The 27,990-nt window shown below is 41.8% G+C and overlaps 1 protein-coding gene across 2 annotated transcripts; it reads left to right on the top strand.

Annotated features, from left to right (window-relative positions):
- The first annotated feature begins 12 nt into the window (after positions 1–12).
- Positions 13–27,906, top strand: LOC122938434 (sterile alpha motif domain-containing protein 9-like). 2 transcript variants are annotated; one of them, XM_044293943.1, is made up of 2 exons: positions 13–40; positions 22,587–27,906. In XM_044293943.1, the coding sequence occupies exon 2, from the start codon at positions 22,612–22,614 to the stop codon at positions 27,370–27,372; it is 4,761 nt and encodes a 1,586-aa protein (XP_044149878.1). In that variant the 5' UTR covers positions 13–40; positions 22,587–22,611; the 3' UTR covers positions 27,373–27,906. The 2 variants fall into 2 exon arrangements, with proteins under 2 accessions (XP_044149878.1, XP_044149877.1); XM_044293942.1 differs by lacking the exon at positions 13–40 and adding an exon at positions 6,812–6,983.
- Positions 27,907–27,990: the final 84 nt, after the last annotated feature.

Below are 27,990 nucleotides of genomic sequence, written 5' to 3'. Positions count from 1 at the left end.
CTACATCAGAGGCACCAGTATAGCTCTTCAACATTTCCAGGTTTGTCCATTTATTTTTTTACTCTCTCTTTTTCTATGGGTTTTTTCTTCAGTCTTAGGGCTCATGCACATGACCATATGCCCTCCAAGACATACGGTCCCGGAGCGGCATATATTGTGTGCACAGCATCATAGGTTATTATGATACTTTGCACATCGGGCCGCCTGCGGGACTACTGTCCTGCACTCATATGATCATACGAGTGCAGGACAATAGTCCTGCGGGCGGCCCGATGCGCAGAGTATCGTAGTAACCTATGATGCTGTAAGCTCCCGTGCGCACGATGTATGCGGCTCCAAGACACATGACCCGCTCACAGACTGTATGTCTCGGAGGGCATACGGTCGCGTGCAAGAGGCCTAAGATTGAATTAATCTCCTAGTCTCTGCAGTGTAGAACTTGGATTTTGTTTGTTCCAGTTTGTTCTTTTATTTCCATGATTTTCATTGGAATTTTGTTGAGCTGTAAATCTTCTTGAGTGACAATGTATTTCACTAATTTCAGTGAGAATTCAGTCAAAATCCTGTTGTATTCTTTAACAAGTTGTTCATTGGTGTTTTCGTAATGCACGAACCATAAGAGATCATAGTAGGTGAACTATACGTGTGGAACGTTTTGTGGTCCCACCACGTTCTTTGCAACTCTTTCATTGCTTTTCACAGGTCCTAATTACCTTCTTTTTGTATTAGTTAATTAAAGCTATTGGTGCATTTTATAGCATTGTGTACGGGTCTGTACCGCATTTTGTGTCCATATTATATATGGCTGATAAGTCTCTAAACAAGGTATTTATCCAAACTATATAGATATGATCCACCCAGTAGTTGGTAGGATCAGTTCACCTGTACATTAAAGGAAGTGTTGACCTGTAGTAGATAGACATTAAGCTGGCTCCCAGGCACAGTATTTTCAAACAGGACAAAGTGCAGCACAGCAATGAGGGGGAATATATTAATCCCCTTAGGACAGTTTTCTGGGTTAAATTTTAATTTTTTTTCAAACTCTTAGTTTGTAACTTTTTAAATGGCATCTGTCAGCAGATTTGTAACTATGACACTGGCTGACCTGTTACATGTGCGCTTGGCATGGGATGAGGTGACGTTTTCATTTGTACCATTTTGGGGTACATATGACTTTTTGATCACTCGATATTAAGCCTTTTGTAAGGTGAGGTGACAAAAAATGACTGTTCTGGCACAGTTTTTATTTATTTATTTTTACAGTCTTCACCTGAATGGGACTATCATACATATTTTTATAGAGCAGACTGTTACGGACGTGGTGATACCTAATATGTCTATTATTTTTATTTTAGTTACGTTTTACACAGTAGAAGCATTTTTGATAAGAAAAGTATCTTGTTTTCGTGTTGCTATTTTCTGAGAGCTATATTTTATTTTTATTTTTTGAGCAATTGTGTTGGTAGGCTCTCATATTTTGCAGGATGAGATGACGGTTTGATTGGTACCATTTTGGGGTACAGTACATACGACTTTTTGATCGCTTGGTATTACACATTTTATGAGGCAAGGTGACCAGAAAATGGCTTTTTTGGCACAGGTTTTTTTTTTTTTTTTATGACATTCACCTTACGGGGTGGATCATGTGATATTTGTATAGAGCCGGTCAATATGGACGGAGCAATACCTAATATGTCTACTTTTCATTTTTTTTTTCCTTTACTTTATTTTTTGTCCCACTTTGGGACTTCCACTTTTGGGGGTCTGATCCCCTCTACAATGGATTACAATATATCTGTATTGTAATACATTGGCTGTAAGTGTATTACACTGTGTAATACACTTACAGTGTGCTTGCCTGTGAGACCCAGAGGGCTGGGTCTCACAGGCTTCTATGGAAGGTAGCACGATGCCTATGGAAGGCATCAGGCTGTTTTCCCAACAATCGGGTCCCTGTCACCGCAGCGCGGGGACCCGATGGGGATGGGGAGGGCGCTAGTCGGGAAGGGGTTAATATGTATCTATCAGGTGATGTGTTTATATAATAATAATAACAATTTAACACTTTGTATTTAGTGTACTTATCTGTTTCAGTTTTCTGTATTGTTCTGACCAATTGTGAGCGTGCTCCCTCTGCCCACCCGCTATGTTTATAGTAGGGGAGAGTGCATCCAACCATTTATGCTATGATTAGGAGTGTACCACACCACAGTCAATATAGATATTGGAATTTAGTGCCAAGCTGGACTTTGTCCTGTTAGAAAATATTGACCATCTGTAATGTAATAACAACCGCAGATAACTTACATTAAACCAAATATAACAATGTCCAGATGACAGCAAAGCATACTAAACATAGTAGATAATAGATATGCAGCATGCATTGCAAAACAGGGGGTTACAAATGTATTTCTTGTGTGGTAAATGCCTCTCTGTTTTATGCTGTATTTACTCCCACCACTAGGTGTGTCTCTTTCCCTTCCCAACAGGCAAAGAGGAACTTAGAACAGTCTAGAGTCTAAAAGTAAATGTCTGAACAGCAAAGAGAACAGATGCAAAATGTAGTTCTGACACACAAACCCTCCCTGGACCGAGGTACCAGCCAGATAAAGGCCAAAAATAACTTTACCTGGAAAAGCAGACCATAAGAGAAAGCGAGGTGCAGAATAGAAGCTCTGTAGAGGTAAAGGGGGAGATTTATCAAATTGGTGTAAAGTAAAACCAATCAGATTCCATCCTTTCATTTTTCACAGCTCCTTTGGAAAATGAAAGGTGGAATCTGGTTGCTATGGGCAACTAAGCCAGTTCTACTTAATACCAGTTTCATAAATCTCCCCCAATGTGTCTTAAGAGGACCTATTGGCTTTCCAGGATATTTGTTCAGGCGTTTTTCTTCTGGTAACAAAAAATCCCAATGTGCAGAAGCACGTCGCCATAACACAATGCAACAGCGCTCTGCAAACGCAAATAACAAATCAAATACAATGGTGCCATACTCACTATAGAAAATGTACTAATGCTAATGCTACGTTATAAATGTCAGATTCTTGGCAAATACATTTTGTACAAAATTAATTGTGCCTGTCAGCCAACGGCAAGGCCAGGGCCAGCTCCAGGCTCATGTGGGCCCTTGGGCGATAAAGTCTCAGTGGGCCCCTTGTGGCATTTTGCACGGTGCTTACAGCAATTAACCTGCATGTATTATAGATTAAATACCTTACACAGAGCGGATATATGTCAATCAGTCCTTATGTGCCTACTTTTATTTTCTACCCAGTATTTCAGTCCCTCGGGTCTACTCACAGATATGTGCCTCCTTACAGTAGATATGTAAAGATATGTACCCCCTTACAGTAGATATGCCAAGATATGTACCCCCTCACAGTAGATATGCCAAGATATGCCCCCTTCTTAGTTGATATGCCAAGATATGTGCCCCCTCACAGTAGATATGCCAAGATATGTGCCCCCTCACAGTAGATATGCCACGATGTGTGCCCCCTTACAGTACATATGCCAAGATTTGTGTCACCTTCACAGTTGATATGCCCCCCTCTCTGTAGATATGCCAAGATATGTGTCCCCTCACAGTACATATGTCAATATGTGTGCCACCTTCACAGTTGATATGCCAAGATAAGCCCCCCTCTCAGTAGATATGCCAAGATATGTGACCCCTTCATAGTTGATATCCCAAAATATGTGCCCCCTCACAGTTGATACGCCAAGATGTGTGCCCCTTCACAATAGATATGCCAAGATATGTACCCAGTGCCCACTTCACAGTGGTTATGCCCAGATGTGCCCCCTTCACAGGAAGTAAAAAAAAAACACAATAAATACTCCTCGCCTCAATCACCTGGCTCCTCCTATGATCTGCGCTCCCCATCAGCAGGATACTGTGACACATGGCACTGCTGTGTAGGAGGAGCAGAGGCTGATTCCCGGCCTGCCCTGCTCCTCCTCATTGCTGAATATTGCTGAACTGAAACAGTTCTGTAAAGAGGAATGGTCAAGAATTACTCCTGACCGTTGTGCACGTCTGATCTGCAACTACAGGAAACGTTTGGTTGAAGTTACTGCTGCCAAAGGAGGTTCAACCAGTTATTAAATGCAAAGGTTCACAAGGGTTAACATACTTTTTCCATGAATGTTTACATAGTGTGTTCAATAAAAACATGGTGACATGTAATTCTTTGTGTGTTATTAGGTTAAGCAGACTGTGGTTGTCTATTGTTGTGACTTAGATGAAGATCAGATCACATTTTATGACCAATTTGTGCAGAAGTTCCATAGCATTCCAAAGGGTTCACATACTTTTTCTTGCAACTGTATATAGACTGCATACAACAATGGCAATAATAACAGGATAATGAGATCACATAGAGAGAAAAAAGCAACATATAAACGTATGTATACAGACGCAAAAGTCCAAAATTCCCTACTTATGCTATCTCCCGCGGCGGTGACATCAGTACTGCGGTCTGTATAGTGCATTTTTCTTTTGTTGGACCTCTGTAGCTCCTCGATATGATTAGCATGTGATTTGTTTATACTTACCATTCACCTTCCTTACTGTGGAGCTCTGCATTGTTGGGACTTTGCTCCCTTTTTCTATTCATTAGACACAAATGAGAGGGATTATTATTTGTTAACACCTCTTACTGGATTCGCTTTGTGTCTCTCGTTTGCTCACACAGTGGGGTAGGCGAATGATGCGGGAGATAACATAAGTAGGGAATTTTGAACTTTTGCGTCTGTATACATGTGTTTTATATGTTGCTTTTTTCCTCTCTATGTGATCTCATTATCCCGCTATTATTGCCATTGTTGTATGCAGTCTATCTATATAGGGGAAGTGAGGTGTCTTCAGGTGGATTTTGCAATTATTGCGTATTTGCACATATAGGAATTTGTCAGGTCCATAAATATTGGGACATCAAAACAATTCAAACATTTTTGGCTCTATACACCACCACAATGGATTTGAAATGAAACGAACTAGATGTGCTTTACCTGCAGACTGTCAGCTTTAATTTGAGGGTATTTACATCCAAATCAGGTGAACGGTGCTAGGAATTACAACAGTTTGCATATGTGCCTCCCACTTGTTAAGGGACCAAAAGTAATGGGACAATTGGCTTCTCGGCTGTTCCATGGCCAGGTGTGTGTTATTCCCACATTATCCCAATTATCCCAATTACAATGAGCAGATAAAAGGCCCAGAGTTCATTTCCAGTGTGCTATTTGTATTTGGAATCTGTTGCTGTCAACTCTCAAGATGAGATCCAAAGAGCTGTCACTATCAGTGAAGCAAGCCATCATTAGGCTGAAGAAACACAACAAACCCATCAGAGAGATAGCAAAAACATTAGGCGCGGCCAAAACAACTGTTTGGAACATTCTTAAAATGAAGGAACGCACCGGTGAGCTCAGCAACACCAAAAGACCCGGAAGACCACGGAAAACAACTGTGGTGGATGACCGAAGAATTCTTTCCCTGTGAAGAAAACACCCTTCACAACCGTTGGCCAGATCAAGAACACTCTCCAGGAGGTAGGTGTACGTGTGTCAAAGTCACCAATCAAGAGAAGAATCCACCAGAGTGAATACAGAGGGTTCACCACAAGATGTAAACCATTGGTGAGCCTCAAACAGGAAGGCAAGATTTGAGTTTGCCAAATGACATCTAAAAAAGCCTTCACAGTTCTGGAACAACATCCTATGGACAGATGAGACCAAGATCAACGTGTACCAGAGTGATGGGAAGAGAAGAGTATGGAGAAGGAAAGGAACTGCTCATAATCCTAAGCATACCACCTCATCAGTGAAGCATGGTGGTGGTATTGTCATGGCGTGGGCATCTATGGCTGCCAATGGAACTGGTTCTCTTGTATTTGTGGATGATGTGACTGCTGACAAAAGCAGCAGGATGAATTACGTTTTTCGGGCAATATTATCTGCTTATATTCCGCCAAATGCTTCAGAACTCATTGGACGGCGCTTCACAATGCAGATGGACAATGACCCAAAGCATACTGCAAAAGCAACCAAAGAGTTTTTTAAGGGAAAGAAGTGGGATGTTATGCAATGGCCAAGTCAATCACCGGACCTGAATCCGATTGAGCATTTCACTTGCTGAAGTCAAAACTGAAGGGAAAATGCCCCTAGAACAAGCGGGAACTGAAGACAGTTGCAGTAGAGGCCTGGCAGAGCATCACCAGGGATGAAACCCAGCGTCTGGTGATGTCTATGCGTTCCAGACTTCAAGCTGTAATTGACTGCAAAGGATTTGCAACCAAGTATTAAAAAGTGAAAGTTTGATTTATGATTATTATTCTGTCCTGTTACTTTTGGTTCCTTAACAAGTGGGAGGCACATATGCAAACTGTTGTACTTCCTGCACCGTTCACCTGATTTGGATGTAAATACCCTCAAATTACAGCTGACAGTTTTCAGTTAAAGCACATCTTGTTCGTTTCATTTAAAATCCATTGTAGTGGTGTGTAGAGCCAAAATGTTAGAATTGTGTCGATGTCCAATATTTATGGACCTGACTGTATATAAGGAATAATTATTTCCCCTGTTCTTGAGTACATGACCAGAGTGTATTTGTCCCGCCGCCTACTGTCACATCGGTATCCATTTTTATCCATTAATTGTATTATGTATTGTGATTTTTAATAATATATTTGTAATTGAAATAAAGATTTTGTTTGAATAATGAATTGTTGTGTGGTATTGTGGTGGTGTATTGGACTAGGACCACATACTGATTGTGTTACTTTAGTAGTTGGTGTACCTTCAGTAAAGAACCAGTCTGCTGTTAACCTGGCCTTATTAATTCTTGGACTGCTACACAGCACCGATACCTGAAGCTGCACAAAGGGACCCTACCTTGCACCTTACCTGAACATTCATCATCAAGGACACTTAAATCAACCCCAGCCAGGGGGACCTGAAAACCAGAGAGTGCTCAGAAGGTAAGAACAGATGCGTCAGTCATTCCCATCACTGCACTGTCCAGGAGAGAGACAGTGAGTGAGTGAGTGAGCACTATGACCACCATTCTTGCTACTATCGCTCCTGTCCTCCTCCTCTCCTGGGTTTGCTGCAGATATAACACTAAATACAATTAACCCCTTCCCGACCCATGATGTACTACTACGTCATGGAAACCACTGCGTTCCCACAATTTAACGTAATAGTACGTCATGGTGATCGGGCAGGCACCGGAGCGGTGCACGCGATCACTGCAGTGGCCCGGCAGTCCCTGGCAGTCCCGGCGGATTAACTCTTTCTATGCCCCGGTCCGCACTGACCGCGACATAGAAGGGGTTTGTGTCGGGTGAGTGAGCGCATCGAGTCCCCGCGCTGCTGTGGCAGGGACTCGATGTGTCAGAAGGCAGCCCGATGCCGTGCAGAAGCTGCCCAATGCCTTGCACGGCAACGGAACCTGCTTTCTACGGGTGCCGAGGAGATCCAGCCTCAGGCTGGGTCTCCTAGGCAACCTGTTCGTGTACTACTCTCTGTAGTACACGAACAGGCAATGCATTACAATACAGATGTATTGTAATGCATTGCAGAGGGGATCAGACCCCCAAAAATGAACATCAGAAATAAAGTAAAGAAAAAAAAGTAAAAAAAGTGTTTTTAATAAAATGAATAAAGTAATAAAATGAATAAAGTAAAAAAGAAAAAAAATGCCCCTTTCCCCTGATTTTATAATAAAAAACAGAAAAAAAAAACCACACATATTAGGTATCGCCGCGTCTGTAATGACCGGCTCTATAAATATATCACATGATCCACCCTGTCCGATCAACACCATAAAAGAATTAAAATAAAAACGGTGTAAAAAAAGCAATTTTTGTCACCTTACATCACAAAAAGTGCAACACCAAGCGATCAAAAACGGCATATGTCCCACAAAATTGTATCAATAAAACTGTCACCTCATCCCGCAAAAAATGAGCCCCTACCTAAGATAATCACCCAAAAAATAAAAATAAATATAGCTCTCAGAACAAGGAGACACTAAAACATCATTTTTTAGTTTCAAAACTGCTATTGTGCTAAAGTGAAATACATAAAAAAAAAAATACATATTAGGTATCGCCACATCCTTAACAACCAGCTCTATAAAAATATCACATGACCTAACCCCTCAGGTGAAAACCGTAAAAAAATATAAAACGGTGTAAAAAAAAGGCCTTTTTGTTACATTACATCACAAAAATGACCCCCCCAAAATAGTACCAATCAAACTATCACCTCATTCCTCAAAAAATTAGTCCTTACAATTGGTCAAAAAATAAAAAAGCTATGGCTCTCAGACTATGGATACACTAAAATATCATTATTTTGGTTTCAAAAATGCTATTAGGTATTACCGTTTTTATTGTTTTGACCGTGTTCATCTGAGGGGTTAGGTCATGGGATATTTTTATAGAGCAGATTCTTAAGGACGCGGCGAACCCTAATATGTCGACTTTTTTTATTTATTTTAGTTTTACAAAATAATAATTTTGAAAAAAATATTTTGGGGTTTTAGTGTCTCAATTTTGAGAACCATAGTTTTTTTTTTCGATTGTCAGTGGCTAAATGGAATTAAAATTGGGGAAGGGGATTATAAATTTAGTACTCCATGGAAGTGTGGTATTCCCTGAAGCAACCGTCAATGCAGAAGCCCGGATGATCGGGGCAAGTGTCACATTGATTGGTGGTGTCCTTTCGTATCCCCTTCCTGTGACACACTCTGCACTTTTTTGGGGACCGTCCCTTCTTTTCAGTATGGGGACCACACCTGGAAAGTGTTAGCCAGGGACGATCCGGGCGCCTCCAGTTCCCGAGGTACTCCGGCCTGCTCTTTCCCGGTCAGAAAAGATCAGGGCCTTGAGGACTGTCTCATAGAACTGGAGGAATTTCCCTGTGTTGCCAGCGCTCCGGGACAGCACAAAAGAGTTGTACAAGGCAACCTGTACCAAGTAGACCGCAACTTTTTTGTACCATGCTCGGGTTTTGCGCATGGCGTTATATGGCTTGAGGACTTGATCAGAGAGATCAACTCCTCCCATATACCGATTGTAGTCGACGATACAATCGGGCTTGAGGACTGCCACCTCTCAGGATTGCAGGACGGTCATTGGTGCTGTATTATTACACCACCGATCACCGTCCTATTCCAGGTTATTGGGTCACCAGAGACCCGAATAACCTGGAAATGCAGCAAACTGCAGGTCTGAATTGACCTGCGGTTTGCTGCGATCGCCGACACAGGGGGGTCACAGGACCCCCCTAGGCATTGTACCAAGGTGCCTGCTCAATGATTTGAGCAGGCACCTTGTTCTGATCACCGCACGGCGGTGATAGGAACTACACAGGGCGTACCTGTACCTGTGTCCGTAAGAGGTTAAGGACCAGTTCAGGTCTGAAGTCACTTTGTGGGGCTTACATAATAGAAACCCCTCATAAATGACCCCATTGTAGAAACTACACCCCTCAAGGTACTCAAAACTGACTTTACAAACTTTGTTAACCCTTTAGGTGTTCCACAAGAATTAACCACCTCAGCTCCCCTAGCTTAAACCCCCTTAATGACCAGACCACTTTTTACAATTCTGCACTACACTACTTTCACCATTTATTGCTCGGTCATGCAACTTACCACCCAAATGAATTTTACCTCATTTTCTTCTCACTAATAGAGCTTTCATTTGGTGGTATTTCATTGCTGCTGAAATTTTTACTTTTTTTTGTTATTAATCGAAATTTATTTATTTATTTTTTTTTAAATGAAATTTTTCAATTTCAGTTGTAAATTTTTTTTAAACGACATCTATATATACATTTTTCTCTAAATTTATTGTTCTACATGTCTGTGATAAAAAAAAATGTTTGGGTAAAAGTTATAGCGTTTACAAACTATGGTACAAAAATGTGAATTTCCACTTTTTGAAGCAGCTCTGACTTTCTGAGCACCTGTCATGTTTCCTGAGGTTCTACAATGCCCAGACAGTAGAAAACCCCCACAAATAACCCCATTTCGGAAAGTAGACATAAGGTATTCGCTGATGGGCATAGTGAGTTCATAGAACTTTTTATTTTTTTTGTCACAAGTTAGCGGAAAATGATGATTTTTTTTCTTACAAAGTCTCATATTCCATTAACTTGTGACAAAAAATAAAAACTTCCATGAACTCACTATGCCCATCACGAAATACCTTGGGGTGTCTTCTTTCCAAAATGGGGTTACTTGTAGGGTAGTTATACTGCCCTGGCATTTTAGGGGCCCTAATGTGTGAGAAGTAGTTTGAAATCAAAATGTGTAAAAAATGCCCTGTGAAATCCTAAAGGTGCTCTTTAGAATGTGGGCCCCTTTGCCCACCTAGGCTGCAAAAAAGTGTCACACATGGGGTATCGCCGTACTCAGAAGAAGTAGGGCAATGTGTTTTGGGGTGTCTTTTTACATATACCCATGCTGGGTGAGAGAAATATCTTGGCAAAAGACAACATTTCCCATTTTTTTATACAAAGTTGGCATTTGACCAAGATATTTATCCCACCCAGCATGGGTATATGTAAAATGAAACCCCAAAACACATTGCCCAACTTCTCCTGAGTACTGCGATACCACATGTGTGACACTTTTTTGCAGCCTAGGTGGGCAAAGGGGCCCACATTCCAAAGAGCACCTTTAGGATTTCACAGGGCATTTTTTACACATTTTGATTTCAAACTACTTCTCACACATTAGGGCCCCTAAAATGCCAGGGCAGTATAACTACCCCACAAGTGACCCCATTTTGGAAAGAAGACACCCCAAGGTATTTTGTGATAGACATAGTGAGTTCATGGAAGTTTTTATTTTTTGTCACAAGTTAGTGGAATATGAGACTTTGTAAGAAAAAAAAAATCATCATTTTCCGCTAACTTGTGACAACTTTTCCCATTTTTTTATACAAAGTTGGCATTTGACCAAGATATTTATCTCACCCAGCATGGGTATATGTAAAATAAAACCCCAAAAGACATTGCCCAACTTCTCCTGAGTATGGCGATACTACATGTGTGACACTTTTTTGCAGCCTAGATGCGCAAAGGGGCCCAAATTCCTTTTAGGAGGGCATTTTTAGACATTTGGATCCCAGACTTCTTTTCACGCTTTAGGGCCCCTAAAATGCCAGGGCAGTATAAATACCCCACATGTGACCCCATTTTGGAAAGAAGACACCCCAAGGTATTCAATGAGGTGCATGGCGAGTTCATAGAAAAACATTTTTTGGGGCACAAGTTAGCGGAAATTTTTATTTATTTTTTTTCTCACAAAGTCTCCCTTTCCGCTAACTTGGGACAAAAATTTCAATCTTTAATGGACTCAATATGCCCCTCAGCGAATACCTTGGGGTGTCTTCTTTCCAAAATGGGGTCAGTTGTGGGGTGTTTGTACTGCCCTGGCATTTGAGGGTCTCCGCAATCATTACATGTATGGCCAGCATTAGGAGTTTCTGCTATTCTCCTTATATTGAGCATACAGGTAATGAGATTTTTTTTTTCCGTTCAGCCTCTGGGCTGAAAGAAAAAATGAACGGCACAGATTTCTTCATTCGCATCGATCAATGTGGATGAAAAAATCTCTGGCAAAAAAAAAAAAAAGGAGGGGAAAGGCGTCTGCCAGAACATAGGAGCTCCGCCCAACATCCAAACCCACTTAGCTTGTATGCCCTGGCAAACCCGATTTCTCCATTCACATCAATCGATGTGGATGAATAAATCATTGCCGGGATTTATTTTTATTTTTTATATACAAAGTGTTTGCCAAAGCATATGAACACCGCCGCCCCCTCAGCTCATATGCTTCGGCAAACGTATCTTTTACTGCAGAGGAGAAATCTCATCTTGCAGCGCCGCATACACTGACTTTTGTGTAATCTGACAGCAGCGCAATGCTTCTGTCAGAATGCACATTAGTGCTGCAGCTAGTCGATTGGTTGGTAAAAAAAACAAAACAAAAAAGAAAAAACCAGGCCGCAACGCAATAAATTTATTAACTTTATAATAACTTTTGAACAGAACATATAAACTTTAACTTTTTGAACATAACGTTAACTTTTTTGCTTACTGGTGATTTTTATTTTATTTATTTTTTACCTTTATAGGACAAACCTCTCCTTCCCCACGGGACAATGTGCAAAGAGCAAATCGCCCAAAGATGTGGCGAAGTACATTATGCACTTTGTCCCAGGTGAAAGGAGAGGTTTGCAGCAGCTCTGTGTGAAAGGGCCCTAATAGCCCTGTGTGCCTGTCCTGTGAGATGCAATCCCTATGCTAAGTGTACCTGTGTGTGGTACTTCCGGAAACACTCCCCTAAGCATAGGGCAGGGTGGTCAGGGCAGTCAGGACAGAAATAGCGGGTGTCACGCCTTATTTCACTTCCTGCTACAGACACAACATTTTTTTTGGGGTGGCGGTTGGTTTGAGGTACCGGCAACTACACTGGGGAAATGTTGCTCGTGTAGACGGCTCACTACACTGGTGGTTGGGGCCACGGAACCTCCTGGATACAGGAGGTACTCGATGATCTCTTCCTGAAATTTGAGGAAGGATCTTGTTCTCCCAGTCTTACTGTAGAGAATAAAACTATTATATACAGCCAATTGAATCAAATATACAGACACCTTCTTATACCAGCGTCTGGTTCTGCGGGAAAGTAAATAGGGAGCCAACATCTGGTCATTGAAGTCCACCCCTCCCATGAGCGAATTATAGTCGTGGACACAGAGGGGCTTTTCAATGACACTGGTTGCTCGTTCAATTTGGATTGTCGTGTCTGCGTGAATGGAGGAGAGCATGTAAACGTCACGCTTATCTCTCCATTTCACCGCGAGCAGTTCTTGGTTACACAAGGCAGCCCTCTCCCCCCTTGCAAGAAGGGTGGTAACGAGCCGTTGGGGGAAGCCCCGGCGACTAGGTCGTGCGGTGCCACAGCAGCCAATCTGTTCTAGAAACAAATGCCTGAAGAGGGGCACACTTGTGTAGAAATTGTCCACATAAAGATGGTACCCCTTGCCAAATAAGGGTGAAACCAAGTCCCAGACTGTCTTCCCACTGCTCCCCAGGTAGTCAGGGCAACCGACCGGCTCCAGGGTCTGATCTTTACCCTCATAGATCCGAAATTTGTGGGTATAGCCTGTGGCCCTTTTACAGAGCTTATACAATTTGACCCCATACCGGGCACGCTTGCTTGGGATGTATTGTTTGAAGCCAAGGCGCCCGGTAAAATTTATAAGGGACTCGTCTACGCAGATGTTTTGCTCAGGGGTATACAAATCTGCAAATTTGTTGTTGAAGTGGTCTATGAGGGGCCGGTCAAAACTTGGGTGGCCTCTGGGACGAGAGGTGCTGTTGTCGCTAAAGTGCAGGAAACGCAGGATGGCCTCAAATCGTGCCCCAGACATGGTAGCAGAGAACATGGGCATGTGATGAATTGGCTTTGTGGACTAATATGACCGCAATTCATGCTTTTTGGTTAAGCCCATGTTGAGGAGAAGGCCCAGAAAAGTTTTAATTTCGGAAACTTGGATGGGTTTCCACCAGAAAGACTGGGCATAAAAGCTTCCTGGGTTGGCGGCTATAAATTGAGTGGCATATCGATTTGTTTCTGCCACAACTAAGTCCAACAGCTCCGCAGTCAAGAACAGCTCAAAAAACCCCAGTGCCGAACCGTTCTGAGCTGTCTCAACCGGAACGCCAGACTGGGCGGTGAAAGGGGGAACTACTGGTGCGGCTGAAGTTGGGGGCTACCAATCAGGGTTTGCCAACACCTCAGGGACTCTAGGAGCTCTACGGGCCTGTCTGTGCGGTGGCTGCACGTCCAGGATGGGCTGCGCTGCTGGTGTATGCCTCACCACGTAATCCGACAGTGCCAGCCCCACTCTGCTGCCCTTGAAGCGGATCCTGCGCAACCTGTGGTCTAGCAACACGGGGCCGGGCACGCCTGGTGGTATCAGGGACCTCAACCTCCTCGTCCGAACTTTGGGTCAGACTGCCACTGCTTTCTACAGGTTCATATTCTGACCAGCTGGATTCGTCAGATGAGGGTTCCCATTCCTCATTCGACTGGGTCAGAAGCCTGTAGGCCTCTTCAGAAGAATACCCCTTATTTGCCATTTGGACTACTAAATTTAGGGGTATTCCCTGAGACTACCCAAGAAAGAAAGCAAGCCTGTCTTACAAATGGGAAGCTAGCGAAGTACCGGAGGCTGCTGCGATTGATAAAAAATATCAAAACTGTTTTTTTTTATCGCCGCAGCGCTTGTAAAGTGATTGTGCAGTGATTGTCACTGCGGAGTGGCGGGCGTGGGTGAACGCACGTATGCGCGACCGATCAGGCCTGATCAGGAAAACACTGCGTTTTGGGTGGAGGGCGAGCTAAGGTGACACTAATACTATTATAGATCTGACTGTGATCAGTTCTGATCACTTACAGATACTATAACAGTACAAATGCTGATTAGCGATACGCTAATCAGCGAATAACGGACTGCGGTGCGGTGGGCTGGGCGCTAACTGATCGCTAACTACCTAACCAAGGGGCCTAAACTATCCTAAAACTATCAATCAATACCAGTGGGAAAAAAAAGTGACAGTTTACACTGATCACTTTTTTCCCCTTTCACTAGGTGATTGACAGGGGCGATCAAGTGGTTAATTGGGGTGATGGGGGGTGATCTGGGGCTAAGTGTAGTGTTTTGTGTGTACTCACTGTAATGTCTGAGCAGAGAAGCCATTTAACACCTTATATTTATAAATATAAGGTGTTATATGGCTTGTGATCCGTTTTTTTGAAAATAATCAGCCTGCCAGCGACGATCATTGGCTGGCAGGCTGCGATGCGCATGCGCGGGCCGGCTCTGACCGAAATCTCGCGGGATGACGCCCTGGCGCATCCATGAGGAATTACAGGGCCGCCGCAAAGACGCATCCCTGCGTCCAGCGGTCCTGAGGAGGTTAAAGGAAAATGGAGATGAAATTTCTAAATTTCACTTTTTTGGCATATTTTCCATTTTAATCCATTTCTTTCTTTAACATATTGAGGGTTAACAGCCAAACAAAATGGAGATGAAATTTCTAAATTTCACTTTTTTGGCATATTTTCCATTTTAATCCATTTCTTTCTTTAACATATTGAGGGTTAACAGCCAAACAAAACTCAACATTTATTAACCTGATTCTGCAATTTACAGAAACACCCCAAATGTGGTTGTAAACTGATGTAAGGGCGCATGGCAGGGTGCAGAAGGAAAGGACTGCCGCATGGTTTTTGGAAGGCAGATTTTGCTGGACTAGTTTTTAGACACCATTTGAAGCCCCCTGATGCACCCCTACAGTAGAAACTCCCAAAAGTGACCCCATTTTGGAAACTAGGGGATAATGTGACAGTTTTATTGGTACTATTTTGGGGTACATATGATTTTTAATCGCTCTATATTATGTTTTTTGTGAAGCAATTAACCAAAAATGGCTGTTTTGGCACTGTTTTTATATTTTACAACGTTCATCTGACAGGTTAGATCAGGGATGCTCAACCTGCGGCCCTCCAGCTGTTGTAAAACTACAACTCCCACAATGCCCTGCTGTAGGACAATAGCTGTAGGCTGTCCAAGCATGCTGGGACTTGTTTTGCAACAGCTGGAGGGCCGCAGGTTGATCATCCCTGGGTTAGATCATGTGCTATTTTTATAGAGCAAGTTGTTACGGACGCGGTGATATCAAATATGTCTACTTTCTTTGTTTGTTTAGACTTTACATAATAAAGCATTTAAAAGAAAAAAGTTTTTGTGTCTCCATTTTCTGAACGCCATATTTTTTTTATTTTACTGCCAATTGTCTTGTGCAGGCATTTTTTGCAGGAAGAGTTGATGTTTTTATTGGTACCATTTTGGGGTAAATATGATTTCTTGATCATTGATTATTACACTTTATGAGGCAAGATGACCCAAAAATTGGTTGTTTTGGCACAGTTTTTATTTATTTTTACAATATTCATCTGGGGGGTTAGGTCACGTGATATCTTTATAGAGCAGGTTGTTACAGACGTGGCAATACCTAATATGTATACTTTTTCTTATTTATTTAAGTTTTACGCACCATGTTCTGAGAGCCATAGCTTTTTTATTTTTTGACCGATTGTCCTAGGTAGGGGCTCATTTTTTGTGGGATGAGATGACGGTTTGATTGGTTCTATTTTGGGGAGCATATGCCCTTTTGATCGCTTGGTGTCGCACTTTAAATGATGTTAGGTGACCAAAAATGTATTTTTTGGTACAGTTTTTATTTTTATTTCTTACGGTGTTCACCTGAGGAGTTAGGTCATGTGATATTTTTATAGAGCAGGTTGTTACGGACATGGCGATATCTAACATATCTACTTTTTTATTTATTTCACTTTAACACAATAATAGTATTTGTGAAGCAAAAAAAATCTTAGTGTCCAAAAAAAGATTTTGTGTTCCATTGTCTGAGAGAATTTTGTGGGCGATTGTCTTAAGTAAGGTCTCATTTTTTGCGGGATGAGGTGACAGTTTTATTGGTACTATTTTGGGGGGCATATGCCTTTTTGAACGCTTGGTGTTGCAATTTTTGTGATGTAAGGTGACAAAAAATAGCTTTTTTTGGCACTGTTTTTTATTTATTTTTTTACTGTGTTCACCTGAGGGGTTAATTCATGTGATATTTTTATAGAGATGGTTGTTACGGACGCGGTGATACCTAATATGTATGCTTTTTTTTATTTATTTCGCTTTAACACAATAATTGCATTTTTGAAACAAAAAAAAAGATGTTTTAGTGTCTCCATGTTCTGAGAGTTATAGTTTTATTTATTTTTTGGACGATTGTCTTATGTAGGGGCTCTTTTTTTGTGGGATGAGGTGACGGTTTTATTGGTATTATTTTGGGGGGGCATAAGCCTTTTTGATTGCTTGGTGTTGCACTTTTTGTAATGTAAGATGACAAAAATGGCTTTTTTTTAAACAGCTTTTATTTTTTTACGGTGTTTATCGGACGGGGTGGACCATGTGATATATTTATAGAGCCGGTCATTACGGACGCGGCGATACCTAATATATGTGTGTGTTTTCTTTTATTTTTTTAATTTTAAAATCAGGGGAAAGGTGTGTTTTTCTTTTTTTTACTTGAAACGTTATTTTTTTTAAATGTAAAAACTTTTCTTTGACCTTTTTTTTTAAACTTTATTTCTGTCCCGCTCTAGGACTTTACTTTTGGGGGTCTGATTCCCTCTGCAATGCATTACAATACATCTGTATTGTAATGCATTGCCTGTTAGTGTATTACACTGAGTAATACACTAACAGGTTGCCTAGGAGACGCAGCCTGAGGCTGGAACTCCTGGGCACCCGTAGAAGGCAGGTCCCGATGCCGTGCAAGGCATTGGTCAGCCTCTGCACGGCATCGGCTGCCTTCTCACCGATCGGGTCCCTGCCACAGCAACGCGGGGACTCGATGGGCTCCCTTACCCGCCGCAAATCTGTTCTATGCCGCGGTCAGTGCTGATTGAGGCATAGAAGGGGTTAATCCGCCGGCATCGGCTTGTATAGCGATGCCGGCGGATACAGTAGGGGCCCGGCTATCAGAAACTGCTGGGCCCCTGCAGTGATCGGGCGGGCCATGACGTAATAGTACGTCAAAATGCGGGAACCAGGGGCGTAGCTATAGGGGGTGCAGAGGTAGCAGTCGCTACCGGGCCCAGGAGCCTGACGGGGCCCAAAGACCCTTGTGCTGCATAAGAAGACACCAGTATTATAGAAAGTCTATGCTGGTCAAGTTACACCTCTGGCTCAAGGGAAGGGGGTTAAAATAACAATTTGGCATGGGGGCAGGGGTGCCGTTTCAATTTTAGGCTTGGGCAGCACGAAGGCTATGCGCTTCCTGCCCTTGGCCACAAAGCACTCAGGGAAGGGGTCCCCAAGCTGAACTCTTGCACAAGGGCCCATGAGCCATTAGCTACGCCCCTGGCGGGAACGCACCTGCCGCCATGGCGTACTATTACGTCATATGTCGGGAAGGGGTTAAGGGTAGGGCCCAAAAATGTTTATTACAGTAATGCTTGGGGGGGTCATCACTTTTAAATAATCAGATGTGGACTTAGGGTGGAAAATGAAGTCGCAGGATTCCATGAAGTGGAAAGGACAGCAACGCTAGGCCGTGAACGTGATGGTATGGTGACTTCTACCACTATGGGGCTATAGGGTCCGGGGGTGAATGCGGAGCTTGAGTCACCGCTGTCTGAATAGATTTCTGTCTCTGAAGCGGTGTCTGTTTCAGTATCGGAACTGTTGGACTGTTGTAGCATAAAAACTCGTATGCCTGCTTCGCACTATGCAATCTTCAAGCAATTTTTTGCTAGAAAGCCCAGTAGGTAAAAAATAAAATAAAATATTATATAAAATAAAATCTATTATATATTATATTAAAATAAAATATTATAAATATATATATCTCAGTAAAGTAACAATTCAGTAGCGGTGTGATGGACAATAACGGACGTCCACTGACCCACAGTTATGGATGGACCCTAATAGATGCCAACTGACCGTCAGTAACAGACAAACGCTATTTGATGTCCACTTACCTACAGTAAAGCCTCTTTCACAAGGGGCGTCGCGTGTGAGGGCCGGATAGGATGCGGGTGCGTCGTGGGAAAATGCGTAATTTTTCCACGCGAGTGCAAAGCATTTTAAAAATCGGCATGTTTGGTACCCAGACCCGAACCCGGACTTCTTCACAGATGTTCTGTAGATTTGATTATTTTCCCTTATAACATGGTTATAAGGGAACATAATAACATTCTTAATACAGAATGCATAGTAAATTAGGGATGGAGGGGTTAAAAAAATATATATGGGCCATATGATGAGCAGAGTGACGTCACCAAAGGTCCTCAAAGAAGAAGAATGAAGACGAGCCGGCCAGTGGATGAGGTGAGTTTAATATTTAATTTTTATTTTTTAACCCCTCCATCCCAAATTTACTAAGCATTCTGTATTAAGAATGCTATTATTTTCCCTTATAACCATGTTATAAGGGTCCCCATCCCGCTCATCACCTAGCAACCATGCTGTGAAAATCACACCGTATCCGCACTTGCTTGCGGATGCTTGCGATTTTCACGCAGCCCCATTTACTTCTAGGAAGCCTGCGTTGTGTAAAAACGCACAATATAGAGCTTGCTGCGATTTTCACTGCTCATGTGCACAGCCCCATAGAAATGAATGGGTCTGGATTCAGTGCGGGTGCAATTCGTTCACCTCACGCATTGCACCCGCGCGGAAAACTCGCCCGTGTGAAAGGGACCTAACGAACAAACACTAATTGATGTCCACTGACCAACAGTGATGAACGGACACTAATTGATGCCCACTGACAGACCGCAATAAATGGACCATAGTGAATGCCCACTGACAGACTTTTATGGACGGACACTAATTGATGCCCACTGACTGACCGTTACGGACAGACAGTAATAGATGCCCACTGACCGACAGTAATTGACGGACGGTAATAGATGCCCACTGACCGACAGTAATGGACAGACAGTAATAGATGCCCACTGACCGACAGTAGTGGACGGACAGTAATAGATGCCCACTGACCGACAGTAGTGGACGGACAGTAATAGATGCCCACTGACCGACAGTAGTGGACGGACAGTAATAGATGCCTACTGACCGACAGTAGTGGACAGACAGTAATAGATGCCCACTGACCGACAGTAGTGGACAGACAGTAATAGATGCCCACTGACCGACAGTAATGGACGGACAGTAATAGATGCCCACTGACCGACAGTAATGGACGGACAGTAATAGATGCCCACTGACCGACAGTAATGGACGGACAGTAATAGATGCCCACTGACCGACAGTAATGGACGGACAGTAATAGATGCCCACTGACCGACAGTAATGGACGGACAGTAATAGATGCCCACTGACCGACAGTAATGGACGGACAGTAATAGATGCCCACTGACCGACAGTAGTGGATGGACAGTAATAGATGCCCACTGACCGACAGTAATGGACAGACAGTAATAGATGCCCACTGACCGACAGTAATGGACAGACAGTAATAGATGCCCACTGACCGACAGTAATGGACAGACAGTAATAGATGCCCACTGACCGACAGTAATGGACAGACAGTAATAGATGCCCACTGACAGACAGTAATGGACGCACAGTAATAGATGCCCACTGACCGACAGTAGTGGACGGACAGTAATAGATGCCCACTGACCGACAGTAATGGACAGACAGTAATAGATGCCCACTGACAGACAGTAAGGGGCGACAGTAATTGAAGTCTGCTGACTGATAGTAATGGAAAGACGTTAACGGACATCTAGTAATAAACGCTTACAGACCGACGCTTACAGAATAAATTATGTCCAGACCTTTAGATGAAGTTCAAACGTATCTTTACTTGACCTAACTTTCATCCAAGCAGTATACAGCTTTGGTCTCTTGGTCCCAGCAGGTTTTCGCAATCATTGGCAGGAATGAGTACTTCTGCTTTAAATGGGGAGCTTTCAGAACAGACATACGGATGCAGACACCACACAGAGTGCTGTCTGCATTTTATGCGGACCCATTGAAATGAATCCAATCTGCAAAAAATTTAGATCGAATGCGGACCAAAAATACAGTCATGTGAATGGGGCCTTAGGAAGATGGATGTCCCTTAGCAACATTCATATGATAGAGCGCTGCTAAGGGACATTTCTGCCCAAGTTTTCTAATATAAATATATGATTTATCTAAAAAAAACTATATTAGAAAAGATGTTCCCTATCTCTGTCCCTATACATTAGCAAAAAAAAAAATGACAGTTACACTCTAATACCTTCCACCACTTCTATTTTTGGCTGGTGATTACCTAATATGGTGCCTTCAAGCCCGGCAGATTTTGCTACAGAAATAAAATTTTGATTTAGGCCTCTTGCACCCAGCCGTTGTGGGTTCGTTCCGTGCATTCGGGACTGCAATTTGCAGTCCCTAATGCGCGGGCAACGTCCATGCGGCGGCCGGGACAGATCCGTCAAAGTTCTATTTTTTTGCGGTGTGGAGGCATGGACAGAAATACCACGGAAGCGCTCCATAGTGCTTCTGTGGGGTTCCAATCCGTGCTTTCATTCCGCATCTCCGTGATTGAGGAGTGCACACGGGCCAGTGCTCGTGTATTGCAGACCCGCCGCATGCGGGCCGTAATGCGGCCATGGGCACACAACTTTTGCGTGCAATGGCCACAAGCATATGGATTCTGCAACCCATTCAAATGTACCGAACTGATATTCAGTTTCAGCAATTTCTGCAACAAAAACTTGAGTGAAGGCACTCTTAGGGTGTCTTCACATGCAGCAGATTTTGTTGCAGAAATGTCTATGACTGAAAAATCTGTTCCATTCATCTGAATGGGGCTGTTTTGACAGGAAGCACATGGGTTTCTACAAACCCCATTCAGGTGAATTGCACTGATTTTCTGCCTCGTGTGAAGACTCCCTTAAATACTAACTAAAAAGACAGGGTGGCATTAGCAGGAGGTGCTCAAACCCACATGCAGTCGTGCATATATACAGGGGAGAAAATCCTGCACTTGTGGCCCGTTGCTAATGGTGATCCCCAGCAAAATGCATACGGTGGAGGATGCCCGCGGCGAACCACAAGTACCACAATAGACATCTCACACAAGGTAACAAGTGCGTATGTCATAATCAATATAACAATATAACAAAACAATAACAAATACAGGTGCACTCTGCAGTCTCATTAAATACTAAAAAATACTAGTACCATCCACAGCCTGAGTTTGTGATGCTGTGAATTGCAGCTCCCTCCTCCAACTAAACTTCCCTCCAAAGGAAGCCAAGCTCCAGAGTTTACAGTGTCAGAGCAGCAGGCATTGACTATGTGTCATGTCCCATGTCTTCATGGTTCATTATCATTAATATCATCTCTGTATTGCATTGTATTACTCCTTAAGTTTGTCCCCCTTGTCTCCTTGTATGTGTGCTCTATCTTTGCAGCCCCTCCCTCCTTACTGTTTGTAGTAGCCATTTTGGTTATGAACCTGCACTGATATTTCTTCTTCTGCTCAACTCTGCCAAATTATCATCTTTTCAACTACTGTTTTCGTGCATAACTACAAGATTTCAGCTTGGAATAAATTCATCTGGATTTTTCACACATGCCTGAGCAGTTGTGTTGATCTCTGTCTGATGAGAGTCTGAAGTAAGTACACAGTTCAATACAGACTGCAATTGTTACATGGAGCCATTGAGCACAACACTTATGGTCAGGATATTGAGTCAGAACACTGAGACAAGTAATGTGGGTAGGATTTTTTCCTGAATTGTTGCATTCTGCTCAGGGACAGACCTTTCAGGAGCAGTAGGGAGAGAAAATGTGGGTAATTGCTACTTAAATTACAAATTGTTGTTGTTGCTTCCTAAATTATGAATATCTTTTGCCTTGTATTTATCCTAAACATTTATTTTTATTTTTTAGGAACTTCTACGGCTAGAGCTTCAAAATGACTGATTTATCAAACTTGCCTAATAACGTTCATGAATGGACAAAAGATCATGTAAAGCTATGGGTTACTGGAAAACTAAAGCTTGACTCTGCAGTAGCAGACATTCTATTCGATGAAGATGTGACTGGGAACATACTAAAAGATTTAACTAAAGAAGACTTCTACAATATGGGAATAAAAAAAGGACCCGTATTTTCAATAGTTAATAACTTGAAAGCATTAGCTGCACAAGCTAAGGTCATTGACCAAAACCGGCCAAGGAATATAAGTGGGCAACAAGCACAGCAGACTAATGATGCTACACCACCTGTAGATAAAAAAGACATAAATCCTGTCAAAACAGAAGAAACTTCACACAAAGAATTAGGAAATCCTGAATCAATCAGCTCTGATCAAGTTCAGGGTTATGTAAGGGTAATACCTCACCCTTTTGATACTACCAGTGGAATCAAATCCTATACTAAACACCATCTTCTACCACCTGAGTCGGGCACATTTAATTATATTGACCCAATTCATGAATACAAGGAGTTTACTAACACATCGAAAGCCACAAAAGAGGATAAAAAAATGAAATTCTGCAATGAAGTTTTTAGGTTTGCAGCTGCATGCATGAATGCACGTACAAATGGCACCATTCATTTTGGAGTGCGGGACGACCCACATGGTGAAATAATTGGTGTTCCTGTTGCCAACAGTGAAACGTATGTCCAGTACTTTGATCAACTGATTGGTACCTACTTTGAAAAAAATCAATTAGAGTTGGCAAAAAAATGCATACGTCCACCCCGTTTTGTCAGTGTGCTACACGAGCAGAACACTCGGTCTGATTTAGTTGTTATAGAAGTAGATGTGGTTCCTGCGCATGCTTACTGTAAGTCACAAATATTTAATATATTCCAGTATGTTTGTACAGAAAGCGTGAACAAAGTAGACAAAAAGTGGAGAAAGAGTAAAGAAACATACTGTTTCCTTCGAGAAGGGGGGAGTTCCAAAGATATGTTAGCAAACCTACAAAAGGATTCCAGTATGGCATCACTTTTTTCTGCCATGGAAGCTAGAGATAATGATCGAAAAAGAGCAGAAGATGAGAGAAAAAAAAAGCAAAAGTGTAGCCAAGTAGATGGGTTTAAACTTTCTCACTTACTAACAGGAAACCGAAACTCGTTGGATAATTCTTACTATAAATGGTACATTTTGGTTGCTAATAAATGCAATGAATCTCATAAAAACCATTTGGGCTTCATCCAGGAATTAAACTGGTTTGCTATTCTTGATTTTGATCCAGAGTCATTCACAAATGGCTTATGTAAAGTCTACCAAGAAGAGAGGAAACCAAATTTACATTTTCCTCATCAGTACCCAAAAATAGAGAATTTCACACAGGAAAATATTGAAGAACTTAAACTATATCAACAGCCCAGCTGGATTTTTTGTAATGGTAGACTTGAACTTCAGAGCGAGAACTACCAACCACTAAATTATAGTACATGGCAGGAGGAGAAAGCAGATGATGTCAGAAATCTGGTTTCGATTTTTTCCAAAAAAGACATAATGGAGCAAGGGAAATTTCTTGTTGTGTTTTTATTACTGTCTACTGTTGAAGATCCTATGGACCCTATGAATGAAGTGTTCCGTGCATTTTTCCAGAAACTTAAAAGTATGGCCGACATATTATGTATTTGTGGAAATGAAGAAACTTTTCAGAGGTGGAAAGATCTGCAAGCAAGATTGATGGGAAGAAGTGGGGAAGAAATGGAAGAGAGATGTATTTATAACCTTGACATTGAAAATTTAAATGGGACTATTCTTAGATTAAAATCTGCTACGCGGTCAGGTATTTGCTTCTTACCATCACATGGTGGTTCCTCTACCATTTTACAGAGGAAGGATGAAGACCTCATGACATCTTTAGATATTCTTTGTGCAAATGAATGTCAGGATACAGAGATAGAAAGTAATACTTTGGCATTTAATGAATTCTTGAAGACTCACGAGGAGCATTTTTACAGAGGAGGGAAAGCAACATGGTGGAATTTCTATTTTTCAGCCAAGCAATACACTGGACCATTTATTAAAAGAGATGTCCATGAAGAACTGAAAGAACAGGTAGAATCGTGGTCTAAATGTGAGAAACAAAGAAGTGTAAAAATAATTACCTTGTTTCATCACCCTGGATGTGGAGGTACCACAACAGCAATGCATATCCTTTGGGAGCTGCGAGAAACATTCCGCTGTGCCGTGTTAAACAGAAAGACTGATAATCTTTCAGATGTTGCAAAAGAGGTGGTCAGTCTTGCAGTTCATGGATCACCTAATGGCAAGGACGGTTACCCCGTCTTACTATTAGTAGATGATTATAACGATGAGGAAAGTGCGTCTATTTTACAGAATAATATCCAGTCAGCAATTGCAGAACGATATATAAGATTTGAGACGCCAGTCGTGATCATATTAAATTGTGTGAGATCTCAGAACCCTGAGGAAAGCGCAAAATCCAATTGCACAAGCAGTGTTGCTTTAACGTATAAACTTTCTGAAGTGGAAAAAAGAGCATTTGCAACAAAATTAAAAGAAATGGAAATGCAACATGAAAACCCAGATAATTTCTACTCCTTTATGATCATGAAGAACAATTTCGAGAAGTCCTATATTGAAACTACAGTGCGAAATACTCTAAAGGGCTTAAACAGTGCAAGCAAGACAACCCAGCTCATTTCCTTTCTTGCCCTTCTTAATAAATATGTGCCAGATTCAACCATTTCTGCATCTATGTGTGAGGAGTTTCTTGGTATAACAGCAAAAAAAACATACTGGCGACCGGAGAGCATTGAAGATACCGTAGGCTCTTACTCTACGATATTAATTCGCACAGAAGTGGAAGAATGTGGGAGATATGAAGGACTGCGTATAATCCATAAACTGATTGCAGATCAATGTATAGAGGAGTTAAAGACCACATATGACATACAGCAAAGTAGGATCATGTTGAATATGTTGCAAACCAATGTATTCCATGATACTGGAATTGGCAGAGAATTTTTAATACAAAATATGCAAAGTATGCTGGTCACAAGATATCGGAAGGAACATGGAGCTGAAACCAATACTTTGTTTTCCCCTCTAATTGAGGATATACAGAAGACTGAGGGAAGCTCACTAGTTGAACATGTTCTAAAAGAAGGCACAAAGCGATTTAACAAGAACCCTTTCATTTGCCAAGCATTAGCAAGGCACTTCTACATTAGAGACCAGAACTACACTGATGCCTTCGTGTGGGCAGAAAAGGCAGTAAGCATTGCATCTACAAATTCCTTTATTTTAGACACTTTAGGTCAGACCTACAAGAACAAGTTAAAAGACATGATGGACTCAATAAACAAAGACAATCCCATATCACCAGAACAACTTGACGACCTATTAAAAATTGCTTATACTGCATCAAAGACCTTCAAGGAGTGTCAAGAACAAACCGAAAAGACAGAAATAGAAAGATCTGAATTTGAGAAGTCTAAAGGTAGACATTACAGTGTGTACAACACAGCAGGGTATCTGGGCCAGATTGAGGTTTGCCTATACACAGTAGAGATTCTTCTGTATCTACCATGGTTCAACTCAAAAGACAGCCTGTCTCGTAAACACCTGACACAGTACTTGTCTGGTAAGTGGGATATTTCAGTAGACAATGCCAGCGAAGATTATGAGGAGTTCCTTAGTGTTCTCAGAGACCATAGACCATTTCTAATAAAGCTAAAATCTTGTTTAAAAAAAGCTTTTGACTTCTTCCAAGATTATTATGTGTACATGAAGCTAAAGAATGTTAATAAGGAAAGCACAGAGTTTAAAATCCGTGTCAGAGTCTCTGGCGATCGTAAAAAATACAATCGTTACTTCTATGATCGTGATTTAATGCAGATTACCAACGAAGAAGACCAAAGAAAGAAGAGCACTCTACTACGTAAAGAAGAGTACAGGGCAGGTTTGGAGAAATACAAAGCCGATAGGTTCTCAGGAATCTTAGAGTATCTTACAGATCATGAAATGGGTGTTAAAAAGATGGAAAGCATTGTCAAAACATACAATTATTTGCTAGAGAACTCCACATATGACTCACAAATTCTTCTCAGAGACAAACAAAATTTAATCTTAGCAAATATCGTACTTCATTGCATTTCTCCAAAATCTACCGAGATTAAACCAGTGGAAACCCTGGAAAAGCATCTTAAAGAGATAATGAATAACATTGGGCTTGATCACAAATACCCAGAACCCTATTTCTTGGCCTCACTTCTTTTCTGGCCACAAAACTCTCAGAAACTGGATTCCACTTCTAAGCTCATAGCCGAGTATGTCATCTCTATGAAAAAGTCTTTCAGAGGCAAATATAGGCACATGTGCAGCGCCAAGCAACCTTTAACACATTTCTATCTCGGTAAACACTCTGGTTTAAAAAGGATAATTCACAAAGGAAAAATAGAGCAATACTTTTCTGATGTACCAGTATCAGATCTAAATGCTCTCTGGATGAATGGAGACATCTGGAAAGAGGCAGCGATTAAAGATCTCCTCCTCCGTGTAAATGGCAGAACTGAAGAAGACGACAAGATCTATGTGGAGTGCAGCGATAAAATCAGTATTCCAGTTCGCCCTGTTTATCTCGGGCAGCTTAGAAGTGGCAGAAGTATTGAGCGAGTGACTTTCTACTTGGGATTCTCCCTAGATGGACTAATTGCTTACGACATAGAAATCATGAAATAATATGTTGGATTGCTTGTTCTTTTTTCCAGTCCACCAGAAGAGCCCCTTGAACTTCTAAGAGTATAATCACCTACAGTTTGTGTTTCATAAGTTAAATTTTATTAGAGTCTATAGAGAAAAATATACATTTACAGTTGAATAAGGCACTACCATCATTTTAAGACTAGGGTATGTATTTTTTTTTTAAAAAAAACAAGTGATTGGATTTCCGGATGTAATTTTTTGAAGTCACTTCCATTATTCTACTTCTTGTCCTGTCTCTTTCACTTGCTTTCTGTTTGGACTTTAAACATGGCAAACAGTCTCACTTGAAGGCTTATCCCATTACTAATGTAAAACATAAAAATCAGACATCAAATAGTACATGACAATCTCTTTCTAACAAAGCTAGAACCAGCCCTGTACCTCACATGGATCCAGATATCCACCATTCATTGCTCTGCTCTATTTATATCAAGCGGAAAGCTCAAGGAGAGTGTCTTTTCTGCTGCAGATCAGGGGGCGTGCCCATGCTCTCCCTATCACAGCTCAGGGGGCGTGCCCATGCTCTCCCTATCACAGCTCAGGGGGCGTGCCCATGCTCTCCCTATCACAGCTCAGGGGGCGTGTCCATGCTCT

Source organism: Bufo gargarizans, chromosome 5, assembly GCF_014858855.1.
Source record: "Bufo gargarizans isolate SCDJY-AF-19 chromosome 5, ASM1485885v1, whole genome shotgun sequence".
Taxonomy (NCBI): domain Eukaryota; kingdom Metazoa; phylum Chordata; class Amphibia; order Anura; family Bufonidae; genus Bufo; species Bufo gargarizans.
This window is presented reverse-complemented; position numbering and strand designations above follow the sequence as displayed.

Excerpts from the sequence above, each read along its gene's own strand:
- LOC122938434 (XM_044293943.1), top strand. The coding sequence starts at position 22,612 with ATGACTGATTTATCAAACTTGCCTAATAACGTTCATGAATGGACAAAA.